The sequence below is a fragment of the Colletes gigas genome, unplaced genomic scaffold, assembly GCF_013123115.1.
Source record: "Colletes gigas isolate AHSC1104 unplaced genomic scaffold, ASM1312311v1 Colletes_gigas_Sc00014, whole genome shotgun sequence".
Classification (NCBI taxonomy): domain Eukaryota; kingdom Metazoa; phylum Arthropoda; class Insecta; order Hymenoptera; family Colletidae; genus Colletes; species Colletes gigas.
The window spans coordinates 2077701-2092801 of NW_025106643.1; the positions used below are offsets into that span (position 1 = coordinate 2077701).

Genomic DNA, 15101 nt, shown 5'->3' on the forward strand with positions numbered 1-15101 from the left:
AGGGTATCTTTTCGTTTCAGGTTTTTGGCAATTTAGAATTTGGTAAAGAAAATTAGATCTTACAGAATATTCCACAGTCCTGTTTCAGACTTTGGCCATTTTTCGACAGCTTAAATATGTTTTTATTATTTAATCAAATATATGAGAGAATAAAGGAATATGATTTCAATAATATATGATAAAAATTTGTCAAAATGAGCAAGTGTCTCAAAACTTTTGCGTGAGAGTATACATCATATGTACCAAAATCGAAAGATATCGCGAGGTTACGGCTAGTATGTTGTTTGTTTGTGCATCTCGTGTTTTTTATTCGAGTAGAGAATATGTATTAGCGTGGTCTCGGCGGCGAGCCTCTACAGTCTTATTTAGCCAAGGAGGAATTAATTACCAAACAGACAGTAAATAGACAACGTTTTATCGTACCAAACTATGTACGTAAAAAATATTTACCCACTGATTCTAGTGTTATTAAATATTTTTTTTAAAGTGCAAAATAAACAGCTTTATTTCGGGATCGTTGACAACTTCTAAAATTTCCTCTTTACAAAACGTAACACTGGTTAAAAGATGAAATTAAGTTATCACGTTGAGACTTGCCCCCCTGCCCCCCTCAGAATAGTACCAAACTTCGTGCAATAAAGCTCGAAACAGGAACCTCTGGTTTCGAAACTTTGCTCATTTCATTTTTACGTAATGTTTATAAGATTATAAACAATTCTAATTATAGAACAGACGCGATCGAGCATCATTACAGTTTCCTTGTTTACAAATGGTTCTAATAGCGATCAGTTGTCCTGGATCGATTAAAAACTACTTTCCCAGGCGTCTATTTCAATTTTTAGCGTTAAATCGACGTCTGGAGAGATGATAGATGGTAATTATACGATCCAGCGTCGAGGGCCCTGCCTCCACGAAGGATTCCCCCGTCTGATGGAATAAATCATTGAGATTGCCGATGACAAAACATACACACGTCGATAACTAGGGCGTTTGACTGGCGATTGTGCATAATATTTATTCTTAAATGAAGATAAACGTCGTGTCGCTGGGATCCGCTCGTCGGGGCCCCGATTGCAATATCATCATTCGTATGCAGGATACGTTAGCGGGGTTCGTTGTACACGAATAGCTCTCCTCGGGAATGTAAAATCCACTCTTTGCGGGTATCTTGTATACGCCTCTTTTGCAAGCGCGCTGGTTGGTCAGTGGAGGGGGTCTGGTATCTAGAGGCGCGTAGAAGCGGTAGAAGTTAAGTGGTTCGCCAGGGTATCCCTTAGTCTGTCAGTGAAAACAGTAGCGCGAAGCACGCGTACCAGCACGGTTCGCACGTTTACTCCAGTGTCGTGGTATTACGCGTTTTTCACGAGAAACACGACGATTCGAAGGGGTCACACGGAGTGCATCCGTTCGACCGGTCTGTGCGTTTTTCGAACACGTTCGACTTTCTCGATACGTTTCACCGTGATCGTCGAGTGAACGACGCGATACAAATTGGGGGACCTGGACTCTCTGCAACAGTACAAACATACGTCTTGCTCAGGGTAAAATTTTTACACCGTTCTTCGTACCACTCGCGAGATATCGAAGCGATCGTTTGAGGGGGCCTTTGTGTCGCGCGAACATGAAATACCGCCGTAAAAGGGTCAGTGGTTTTCGAGTGACCTCTTCGCCCGATGAACCGTGGCGCCAGAAACCGCCGATCGTCCATCGAAGCACACGTCGATTCCTAAACTGAAAATCCGCGTTATTTTTCGACTCTCTTGCTCCTACTTCGAACCATTATTACGTACATGTCTCTCCTCTTACGGTGTTTACAGGGTTGCCACTACAAGCATCTGCAGGATTGCCATTTCTTATAAATGCATCGCTTATTGTCAGAGATCGAACAGGACTCTGAAAAAATCGTGTTCGATCTAGGCTAATGTCTTTCTGACTTTTCCAACCGCGTGTGGTGCCTGTTAAAATCATATATTTGATGTCTTATTTTAAACATTTTTTTATTCAATTAAATTTCATTCGTTTATTAAAATAATATTCGCCTTGATTAATGTAGTAATGTATATGTTAATATTTCACATAACTTGGTTGAAGAGTCATGAATCGCGAGCATAACCTGACACATAGCATTGAGAAGAAATTAGTAATAGCTCTGGTAGCAGTCAATTTGTTAAATTAATTAAAAAATGAAGTAAATATTAAACACTACTGGCCGATCGAGACGAGATTTGGCTACAGGGAGAGAACGTAGATCCAAAATAAACATTTTCAGCCTTGAAAATCCTCAGATCTTCGTCCACATGGCATCGAACAGTGTTTTGATTATTATCAATCAAATTTTTCAACCAATTTTCTCGTCATTATCGTTTTAATATTTCCGGTAAATAGTTTAATAATTTGCCCCATAAGTGGCCATCTTTTTCCAGATTTTTCATAAAAGTCTATTCTTGTATGTTAAAAAGAAATATTGATCGAGTTTGGAAAAATCAAAAGACGAGATTTTGAACAATTTTTATTCCAATTAATTACCGTGTGTGCGAGTGTCATGGCCGCGCACCCTAAATATGTACAGTGTTGTGAAATGAAGAATTAAAGCAAAGCTAACCTAATTAATAAAACTAATTGGTCAATCTAACTAATATGAGAATTAATCGAGCTATCGTAATGTTAATAACGTATGCAACGTGAATAAATATTAAAAGTTTCTGTATGGAAGTTCGTGGGCCCCCCAAAAAATAAATTTACGACCCCCCCCTTGGATCACTCTAGCTAAGAACCACTGCATTGGACGATAGGATTATTCCAATGGTGTTTAATCTGTCGTCCGCTGACCCCAAAAGGGGGGCCCGTAGATAAATATCTGGGGGTCTGAGAATTACACATAGAAATTTTAAATATTTTCGCTTCGTAAAAATAACAAATTTTCCAAACACCTGGAAAAAATGTCCACAATTCTCTGATAGAAATTTTATAGAAGATGCAGACCCAGCCAAGAATAAACTCGTCGACCTTAGGGGGCCAAAAATTGTCTAGAATCAAAACTAAAATAGTCTCTGGAGGATTCTGATGTTTCTTAGAAGCTCATCCTTGTCAGGACTTTCAATATCGATTTGACGAATGTTTAAGATTTATTAGATCGTTTGATGGGGCCCGGGGAGAAAAACGATTAAGAACCACTGGTCTATTCTGTACCTATTCTGTGTCCGTGCATTCCCTTTTCCTTGGGACCGGTCACGGTTAGGTGTTCGGTCTCGAGATCCGTTTCGAACGCATCGTTCCCGCGAGTGCAACAGGTTATTCCTCCCGAAGCAGGCTGCTGAAGGAGGGGGGCGATAATTGTGGACTCTGTTCTCCACAAAATCCGGTCGGGCTGTCCTCTTTTCGCGATAAGACGTCACTTATCGAGAAACGTCTGCATCTCGACGGCAGATGCCCTCGATCGTTTAATTATCCGCGACCAATAGAGAGTGCAACGAGGCTCGAACCGTATCGTCGCGAACTTATTGCGATCTATGAAACTGTATCATCCACGATAGATTTATCGATGAAACGATCGAATAGGGTCGACTGTGAAAATCGATATTTTCGATCGTTCATAAATCGTGGTTTCGCATTTCGTTCTTCCAATTACTATGAAATTTGTCTATCCAGGATCTTCCATGTTATTTTTTCACACTAATAGCGGAAAGATACGCTTTTTTTAAGAAATAGTATTTCGATCGTTTGAACAGTTATCGAATTTTGTGAGCTTCGTTATTTCTCTAAAACAGCTAAAACTTCTAGGCTCGACAATGTTAGAATTAGTTGATTGTATATATCGATGGATAATCGGATTCCAGTGTGCTTCTATGAATATCGAGCGTTCCTTCAGCATTCTAATTCGCTTCCGCCAGGGACGTGTTTACGCGGAATGTTATTTAAGACCGTGGCACGATTAGGCGACTTGCATGGCGCTCCGACGAACATCCGTGATAGCGTTCGCGAGTTTTCTCTATGTTGCAGACTACTCGACAGCTAATTAACATCAATTTCCTGCTTTACTGATTACAGGGAACAAAGATAACGTACGCGGACTAATTGATTGTTAATTTCATACGCATGAATAAACTGGATCGACGATTCTTAACCCTTTAACTCAAACAGTATCTAAATGTGCAAAAGAGTTTTATCTAAAAATATCGATGCAGTAAGATAATAATTAATCAATACAATTACTATTCAAAAGGTGAATTTATGTACACGTTTATGAATTCATTTCACTGACACTTTGTTATCAATAAACTGGATCGACGATTCTTAACCCTTTTCAAATAAACTACTTAAATAGTATCTAAATATGCAAAAGAGTTTTATCTAAAAATATCGATGCAGTAAGATAATAATTAATCAATACAATTACTATTCAAAAGGTGAATTTATGTAATTTCACTGACACTTTGTTATCAGCCATTATAGTAACGCAATAAATTTACTCGCTCTCGTGAAAGAAAATTTAAGTTGTCAAACTATTAATCGTATCTTCGAAGATTATGTCAGTTGTTGACAAATGGAATGGTCGTGAAGTTAATATTCAAAGAAAATTCAAATATTAATAAGCCACCAGATTTTCCATATTTTGGCGCGCGAAGGATTCTCCATTTGCAAGTGTTTTTGGCGGCAGGAATTTTAAAAAAATAATAAGGAACAGCGTGTTGATCGTAGAGACGATGCGTCACGATCCACGACTTATCGCGGAACCGAGTTAAATGGAAAAACGTTACGCGTCGTATAATTGCAAGTCATTTAAGGTGACTCTTGTCCCGCATCTTCCTCGATAACAAAGCGGAATTGTTGTTCGTAAATATTTGAGCCCAACGAGACAGCAGCATGACTAAGGTGCGTCGAGCTCGATAAGAACACCGTGATTGTACTTTGAACCATCGTTTAACGACTAACGATTTGTCCGTTGATTACTATGCTTGAATTCGATGCAAATGTTACGTCGACGGCTTAACCCGATATTGTTGACAACTCGATTCCTCTACAAACGCTTCGACAGTCTGGATTTAATATTTGTATTCGAATCGAGTCTGTTATGATACTATAATGATACATAGTAATTGCAATTAATACTTCAGATTCTGTGTGAAAAAATAAGTCGAAAATGTGAAATATAATTTGTTCATATAATGCTTTGTTTCCACGATAATTGAATTCGACAATTTCGGGGACACGCGTGCGATCTAATAGGACTTTTTTCACGTGTCTGTCCATTGCTCGCTATTTCTACTTCTGCTGTTCTTTAAACTCTGTCCAAGTAGACGAGACAGCAGACTAATTAGTACACTTTTAAGTGTGACATATAATTCTGTTATTTTGGAAGCTATTTTTTACTCTTATCTTTCATCCATCAGAGTGTTTTGTTTGGAAAAATCCAAGAATAACGTGAGGAATACACCTTCGAAGACTGAAAAGTCCATTCAATTATAAACCGACATTCTAAGAAAGAAAACTATAGAATCGAAGAGCATCGACGAAGTCAATTATTGCCAGTCTACTAAATCGTTGGACTGGCAAACCTGATACGTTCATGTGTGACCGGTTACGGTACGAGCATGATGCAGCACTATTCTCCGTTCGAGACTTCAGATCGTGTGTGCGAAAGAATACGTCGCAGTATAACCAGTTTATAATATTTTCTGCATTATCCGAATGCAGAAATATGCTTAAAATGCATTCACACGGACTATATTACGCTAAAAAAGAACTGTTACGTAAACGTCGTTTCAAGTTTTCTCGAAACAATGTGGGAATAAATTAGCAATATTTACATTTTAGTCTGTTTACGCGAGCTCTGTTTACTGGGTGAGGTCGTCAACTTTGAAGTGTTTCGATTATTTACGAATCGAGAGCATTTATCATTTATTCAATAGGAATACCTTAATATTGTCGTTTTATAAGAACGATGATCATTTTGAAACGCAGTCCTTACTTTTAAAAGTGCCAAAAGTTTCACGTTTTTGGAAATCGTTTTTACAAATCTTCATTATGTATTCTACGATGATAACGATGTATCTACAGGTGTATTAGCAAGTAAAAATTCGACGTAGCGAATCGTGTCGATGAAAACAGTGTCGGCGATCCCAGGGTAACCCGATAGGGCGGAAGATCGTTACGTTCTTGTTTGAGCTGATTACGGTTAGCATGTCGCTATCTATCGTGGGTGAATCGGCCTTGACATTATTCGCAAGAATACTATAGCAGGATGGACGCCGAGCCCGGACGTCCAAGGTCGCAGTTTCCCATTGTTAAACGGACTGGACGCGATCTCCGCTTTTACGCGCCATCTTCTTTTTTTTGCGGTTCTAACGCGTGCATATTTCGAGGCGAAGAGACGAAAACTCGAACGATGTGGGTAGTGGGGGTAGCAACTCAATGGTCTTGGACGGCCAGTTAATTTTACGATGAAGACTTTCGTTGGCGCAGCTCTCCGAGTCGAGTTTTATTTTAAACTTCCCGGTCTCTCCGTTCAGTGACGAAAGTTTCTTGCCAAATGATTTTAATCAGTTTAGTCGTTCTTTATCAGCCCATCTTGCTTAACCAAAGCTCACGTAGACTCGAATCTTTTTCGATGACATTGACAACCTCCTAATCGGGGGATCATGGTCCACCATACTGTTGATGATGATGGATCGTTAATATTCCTGGTGGTTTTTAGAATTAGGTTAAAGCTACTGCACGAACGAATCTGATCATTCTATTCGTTACTTGAAAATAAAATTTGCCTAGCCCAAACTGACGTCGAAGCAAACTTAATGGCGCATAAAATTAGTTGCAACTGGCTCTCTGTAAATACAGGGTGTCTATGTTATATAAATATAGACTCTTGCATGGTCTATTATAACTAAAAGACTCTTGGGTTCGTAATTTTGCTTGTAAAATACGTTGGTAAAGTTCTGTGGGGGAAAACTAGTAACATTTCGGACGGATATCAGCAATTTATGGTATCCGTTTGTTACATTCGCGATCATTTGAAGCCATCTTCTTGCAGGTCGTTGAATTCACCTCCATATTAATTCAAAAACCATACATAGACGATATTTGGTTCATAATAGAACTTCAGTGACCAAAGTTTCAATGAAAAATCGACGTTTAATAATGTCTTTGTCGAAGAAATGGAAAAGCCTTATCAAACGAGAATTTCGTTTACCATTTATTACAAAACCTCATGATACATTTTAATTATTACTTATTGATGATAAAAAAAGACAAGAAACTATAAAATCTCGAGAAATACAATCAGAAGAAAGTAAATCGTTTCTAATATTTAGTTCGATCGAAACACCCAGTATGTGCACAGCCGTGTGCATTCTTACATTCACGCCCGTCGCGTTATCGGGAAACTTTTTTCTTTTCTCGTTAGCTGTCCTACATACTATCATGCATCCCACATGCACCAGCCGCCATTAGAAAGTGACTTTCGCGCGTGCTAATTCCACGGTTTTCTTTCTGTTTTTTTTTTTCAGCTTGGCAATTGTCCCTTGCGAATTATTCAAAATACATCGGTGAAACTATCGAAAGGTTCGGAGCCATGACTACCGTCAGGCAAATCCTCCGTTATGCACGGAGACTGGGTCAGGCGTCGGAGTGCTCGTCGAAGGCTTTAAACCGGTCCGTGAGATGCGCCTCCACTCAGCTGCAGCCCAAGATCATCGAGGATGTAAATGGGAAACGAATCTTTGCCTCGCCGTGCGAGTTCACGCCCTCGGAGATGTTCATTCACGAATACGTGTGGAAGAACGTTGATATTTACGAGAACCACACTGCCTTGGTACGTTTTCACAAAAGCAATTACTCTTCTGCGATCCCCCATATCAGACAACAACGACGAAAATGGAAAAATATGCAGTTTTTCGTGGTAATATGCTGGCCAAAATAATTACAGAACTCTCGTCGAAGGGGACGTTACTCAAAATTGATAAAAATTACTATTCCAGCGGTCAAGTCGTCCTGAACTTGGGACAAATGTACAATCAGTGCATTTACGCGGTTAATTTAGAGTGTAAATGATTTATTGCAAGAGGTAAGAAAGATCAGAGACGGAATAGACATAACGTGGTTAGTATAGAGTAATTTTCCTTAACTGCAGGCCTTTCGAAGGCTGACTGAAATGTCTGACACGGTATAGCAATTGACGTTACACTCCACGACGTAAAGGTGGCACACCTCGTAAACGCAATGCTTTTATTGCTCGAACACGATAGCTATGTACATTCCCATCATCTAGTGCACTCTGTTACTGCAAAAATTAGGAAGAAAAAGTTTCAGCTATAAATACGTACGTAATATATACTTTAAAAATAACGATATAGTTTAAAAAACAAATATTCCTTGTAGTTGTTACTAGAATTATTCAACGAAATAAAAAAATAATTGAAACCTAGACGTTCAAATGTTGTCCAGCAATTAGTGAAATTTGATTTGCATAATGTTCTCTTGTTTATCGCTAGAAAAATAATCGCATACGCGAAGTGTAGATTTGAAACTAAGCTTCCGTGTGATACGTTGCAATTTTATGTAACATTAGCAGAGAAGATAAAAAATGCGATTATTCGCTGGTGCGTGTACGCCACTGTGCGTGCATATATTAGTTGCATAAATATCAAACGTTCTTTGCATATCTCACGCGCGCAAACATCCGCAGGCTACTCGTACGCATTGTTACGCGACATTCTATTCCTACGGGATGAAACCGTTATTGCAGTGTAATAGTAATTCGAAAGATTCCACAGGTGTGACGGTCACCTGAAATGTCTCGCCGCAATTACCACGAAGGAAGATCGCCAGTGATCGTTGTTGTAATGCAGTGAATGCCTTTGCAGATATGCGCCGCGACCGGAAAGACGTACACGTACAGCGAGGCGAGGGACACTGCTAATTATATCGCGAGAAGTTTACTGAACATGGATCTGAGAAAGGGCGACGTGGTGGCCCTGATCGCGCCAAATTACCCGGAATCTATTTTAGCCTTTCTCGGCATCTTGGAGGCCGATCTGATCGTTACCACTGTCAATCCGTTCTACACGCCCGGTGAGTGAACTCTGCGTCTCGATATTCCGTAAACAAACTGCTAAAAACCTGACTTCATTGCAATTTTATCACAATTGGATAATTTCAATTATATTATCATTCGATAGAAATATGATTTTTACTCGTGTGAGTTGCCAGTCTAAAATCCTAATAGTGTTTACGGGACCAATACTCTGATTCTAGGCAATTGCAAACTACACAACTTAACAGTCGTAGTTACTTTTGTGACCACATTAAAATTCACGAAGCTTATTAAAATTGATTTTCTTTAACATTTCAATTTGGGAATTAATTGTTTTAGTTTCACTGTTAAAAGTTCTGTCACCCATATGTGGGTGACGTGGCAGTCAAAGTGTTAAACGAGACTGTCATTAGAGTTATTTTGCAAAACCGCGACGTACAATTTCCATTCAATGCATCCACTGCTTAGGAGTAGCTGCGATTATTGTGACAGCTCGAAATTACTGTTTTGCACAGACGAAATCAAAAAGCAACTGCAGTCTTCCGGGGCAAAGGCGATCGTCACGGTCGCAGAGATCTCCAAACACGTTCTTACTGTTTCGAAAGCCACTCTTCCAGCTGGTGCACCCGTCGTTGTTATCGAGGATGGCACTGGACCCGTCCCGGAAGGCACCGTGCCATTTAAGGTGTGCACTGAAAGTTATTATAAATTACAGCACCATACAATTCCATAAAACATTACAAATTTGGATTTTAAACATGGATAGTTTGCTATAAAGTTTAAATACACTGCTCGTGTTACCATTTTATCCTTTTTACGTTCACGTTCCTAAAATCCTGTTGAAATAAATAGCTTGAATAATATTCATTATATTATCCATAAAAAATATCCATAATAAAATATTAAAATATCCATAAAACATTACAAATTTGGATTTTAAACATAGATAGTTTGCTATATAAGCTTGAATACACTGCTCGTGTTACCATTTTATCCTTTTTACGTTCACGTTACTAAAATCCTGTTGAAATAAATAGCTTGAATAATATTCAGTATATTAGACATCTTGATCTTTTTATCCCGGAATTTTCAAATTCAAGATTTAATAAATATTCCAACATTAGCCCTGCAAACATCAATTTTATTAATTTATATACATCGATGGATAATTATGAATTTATGTGGACTTAAATCGACGAACTAGTGACCATTCTTAACGATGCGTGAAATCGATTAGAAACGAACGACTTGGAACAACTTTCTAAACCGACTGACTTCCGTGGACTAAAAAAGTGCGGCACACAAAGACGATAGAAGTGTTATTGCTCGCAAGAAACCATAAATTATCGCGTAACGAACGTGCAACGCAGAACTTTATCCTGAACAAACTCAATAAATTGAATAAATGACATTTCGACCAAAACAGTACAATTGCGTACACGTGACAGCTAATGTCTGACCGACGAAGTAACCCACACACGACAGTGGCCATTATAGAGTTGAACAAGCGTTCATTGATGCCTAGATCGATCGAGGGCTGAATTAAAAGTTTTCACGAATATGTTTCAAACAGTTTCTTCGATGAAAACGAAAAATTTTTTGGGCTTCCAAGGCTCGAAGTTTAAATTGAAATCGTTGTAATCCTTCCAGGATCTAGTTGATCGGGGCAAAACGTTACCTCCTTTAAAGCACACGCATACGTCTGTGAACGATATGGCGGTCCTTCCATATTCGAGCGGAACGACAGGTTTGCCGAAAGGTGTTATGTTGACGCACAAAAATTTGGTCTCCAACATGGAGATGACAGACAAAACTGCAAGCGGAACGATGTTCCGGTACGCGACAAGTGAGGACATTTTTTTTAATGCTGTCGAAGGAAAATATTTGAATATTACCATTGGTACTCGTTGAAAAAGAAAACTAATTTCCCATAACAGACATCCTAGTGAATATCCAAGAAAATTCAACTTGGAAATGTAAAAATAAAAGGTTCAACTTTTGAAGATCACTAGACGATTTCTACTTATCTTTTTTTACGATCTTTACTCATCTAGTTGCATTTTTGCGCGATTTCCTTAATGAATTCTTTAGAAACAGATCATCCTTCGAAGACTGCTTGTTTTGATTTTCCCATCGCTTGAATTTCTCCGGAAGTGCACAAGATTAATTGCTTTCTGTCTCACATTCCTCCACTCATCCTCAATACATTTTAATTATTCCTTTAAGTTGTTTCCCTAATGAATATACTTTCCAAAGAAATCAAAGTGGGTCGATTATAGTACCAAGAATAGTAATTTTCGAATATTGTCTTTCCTCGATCTCGAGTACGAACCGGATGGATGACCGAATCTCTTTGCAGGTGACTTCCAAGAAGTAGTGCCTCTAGTTTTACCATTCTTCCACATTTTCGGTATGAACAGCGTGGTTCTGCCGCGCCTGGCCTCCGGATCGCAACTAATCAGTGTTCCCAAATTCGTACCGGAGCAGTTTATCCACATTCTAGCAAAATACAAGGTAAACTTCGTCTAAAACGATCGACCATAGGAGAGAAGCGACGTCGAGGATGCGTTATTTGGGACATTATTTATAGGTGACTGGTCTGTGCGTGGTACCCCCGTTAGTTTTGTTCCTTAACGCCACGCCGCACGTGAAGAAGGACTTCTTCAAGAACATGCACCACGTTATCATAGGGGCGGCGCCATTGGCGGAAGCGGACGTCGAGAGATTCTACGACAAGTTCCAAATGGACTCCGACAAACTGAAATTCTGTCAAGGTAGATCGAACGTTTCCCGTCGAAACAAACTAACAAACTAACAAACTAACAAATTAACAAACTAACAAACTAACAAACTAACAAACTAACAAACTAACAAACTATCAAACTAACAAACTAACAAACTAACAAACTAGGAAACTAAGAAACTAACAAACCAACAAACTAACAAACTAACAAACTAACAAACTAACAAACTAACAAACTAACAAACTTACAAACTAACAAACTAACAAACTAACAAACTTACAAACTAACAAACCATCAAATTAAGAAACTAAGAAACTATGAGCCTCGAATTTTGTGTTAATTTCGTGTTATTGTGATGCGTCTCGCAGGGTACGGATTGACGGAGACCTCCCCCGCCGTTTGCATGGAAGTGACCGGTAAAAAGATGGGCAGCGTCGGGAAAAACGTGATCGGTTGCGATCTACGACTGGTCGATCCGATCACCAACGAGGACGTCACTGTTTCTGGACAGACCGGCGAGATCTGGGTCAGGGGGCCCCACGTTATGAGGGGTTACTTCAACAACGAGGCCGCCACGAACGAGATGATCGTCGAGGGTGGCTGGCTGAAAACCGGGGACATCGCTTACTGCGACGATGACTTGGATTTCTTTGTCACGGACAGACTGAAAGAGTTGATCAAAGTCAAGGGATTCCAGGTGAGCTTTCTATCGATTCTCCTCAACGCGTTCTTCGATTAAATCGACCCTGCGCCAATGGTCGTTTCTTTATACAAACATTCGATTTTTAGTGCATTGAATTATTTCGAACTTGTTAACGTGGTCGGTTCAAGTTCCTGCGTTGACCCGGTTGGCAACTATGAGTTGCGCTAAATTTAGCGCATTGTGAGCGAACGATTGGTCCACTTGAAAGGCCAGTGCCGTAGAAACATTCGAAATGCGTTAATTTCTCCCGTGGAAATGATAAACAGATACTTCGAACGTTGAACATTAATTTTATTTGCTTCTAATTTAGTTTTTTCTCGATTGCAAACTATCAGGTACCACCAGCGGAGCTGGAAGCCATCTTGAGAACGCATCCGGACGTGGTGGAAGCAGCTGTGGTTGGTATTCCGGACGAGAGATGCGGCGAAGTACCGAAAGCTTACATATTGGCCAAAAAAGGTTCCACATCGACCGAAGAGAACATTAAGAATTTCATGAAAGGGAAAGTTTCGGACTACAAAGAACTCCAAGGTGAAGAATTCTGCATCCCGACCTAGACATTCAATTTTTAGGCCCCCTCAGTTATCTTTTAAAAAGAAATAACGTCGAATCATCGAATGGAGTAAAATTTATGAATTTCTCAGAATCAGTGGGTTAATATCAGTCGTAAAATAGATTACAGTCAGGTAGATAACATCGTTTGATCGCGTTTGAACTGCAATATGAGTCACCTCGATGGACATCACTGTGTCAATTGTGATCGATAAGCTCGAGACTGGTTGATAATCAATTTATCGTTTCAGGTGGTGTCACGTTCGTGAATGATATACCAAAGAACGCCAGCGGGAAAATTCTGCGAGCGCAGCTGAAAAGCCAATACAAATAATGAATGAACACCGAACGAAGGAATCCAATGCCAGACCACGATTAACAGTTCACACATTATGGGATCGGCTACTGTTAAAAGTGATAAGACTATGCACGCGGTCACACCGTATTGGCGATCGATCGATGTAATAAAAAATACGTGACTGTTGTTTACGCAACACGGAAGGGGAAGTGCTAATATTTTTAATCGACAAACTGTTGATACGCGATCGATCATTTTCATGGACGGTTTCCCCCGATGATCGTACGTTATAGACACTGTTCACGTCGATGGAGATTTTCGCGACTCGTTTGGAGATACTCTGACCGGAAACGACTGTAAAAAAAGAAAAAAAAAAAACACACGCGAAACGTAAAATGTACTTACAACTTAGCTACGCGCGAACCTGATCACGAACGGGTTTCGCAGTCGGTGGTATACTTTTTAATATTATATTTTATATGTTTACTGATGCTATCTCTGACAATGTAATTAGTTCGTAAGATTCAGAAATTGACGAATTTCTCGTTGAAACAGTTGTAACGTACTGGATATATCAATGTTATGCAATTTTTTATAGGCTATTTCTACCGTACAGTACCAGATGTTTGAGACAATAAAATTTTTAACAACAGTGTTACAAATATCGCTTGTTAATGATCGACCATAAATGCCAATGTCTTTGACCCATTTTTATAGTGCCCCATTACCATTTTCGTGTCACTCGCAACGTTATCGACAGGTTACGCAAGAGGAAGTGAGAGAGAAAATTAAATTACAGATTCTATTGTTTTTTAACGTGTTGTTTCCATTTCGAAACATTAAAATCCTCCAATCAGTTCAGGAGTTATGATTCCTCCCATATACGCATGAAATTTTCGATCCTTCAATCCTTTAAAAAGTTATGGCGTTTTAAAGATACGCATGAATTTTCGGGGCACATTTCTGGCCACAAATTATATTTTCACGACGTTGTCGGTAACGAGTAGACTTTTTACCTTATGAACTTTCGTGACCCAATCTGACTGCCATACCGACCTCAAAATTCGGAGGTGATTTTAGCGACCTCTTCCCATGGACAGCGGTCAGTTGAGAAACTCACTGAATTGGTATGATAGGCAGCAGACTAGTTGCGTGTAAATGCATACGAGTTGAAAAGTACGAATTATTCGCGATTCCCTGTCTAGTTAAAGTGAATAATTTGCTAAAATCAGTCGATCCGCGGTTTCTATCTGAGGCATCTCGCGGGTTCGTAATACGAGCTTCGTGCGACGTCGGAGCTTCCCCCACCGCGCCGCCTAGCTCGCGAGCGTAGCCGAGCACGGCGGGCGGCCATCATTCCTACTTTGACGTCAGGACGAAGCGGTGCTCCGCGACCGAGGTACGTATTTCCAACCTGTTGATCTTCCCCCTCGTATTACTACTCGATTTTAATTACGATCTCTTGCAATACGGTTTCCATTCAATCATTACCTAATTATAATAATCATTCATGTACTTTAATGTATCGTTATCTCGTTTCTGTTACAGTCTCTTATTGGAAGTCGAAATCAAGGAATAATAAGACTTGTTGAAACCTGTCAAGACATGTCGGCGTTTCACGACCAACGAAGTATGCATTTCTAACCCTTTGCTATTCCCTCATAATCAATCATTGTTTAATTATGATTTAATTTGTATTTTATTTCTGTTGCAGTCTCTGATTGAAATTTTACGCCATGGAAAATTTCATTGGCGCGTAAAGTACACCATGACAGA

At 39.5% G+C, this 15101-nt stretch overlaps 1 protein-coding gene across 1 annotated transcript; it reads left to right on the forward strand.

Annotated features, from left to right (window-relative positions):
* Positions 1 to 1248: 1248 nt before the first annotated feature.
* On the forward strand, positions 1249 to 13976 carry LOC122399689 (4-coumarate--CoA ligase 1). Its single transcript, XM_043400563.1, has 10 exons — positions 1249 to 1541; positions 7503 to 7807; positions 8859 to 9066; positions 9544 to 9713; positions 10679 to 10874; positions 11388 to 11542; positions 11619 to 11802; positions 12141 to 12469; positions 12811 to 13006; positions 13279 to 13976. The coding sequence occupies exons 2-10, from the start codon at positions 7568 to 7570 to the stop codon at positions 13359 to 13361; spliced, it is 1761 nt and encodes a 586-aa protein (XP_043256498.1). The 5' UTR covers positions 1249 to 1541; positions 7503 to 7567; the 3' UTR covers positions 13362 to 13976.
* The last annotated feature ends 1125 nt before the right edge of the window (positions 13977 to 15101 follow it).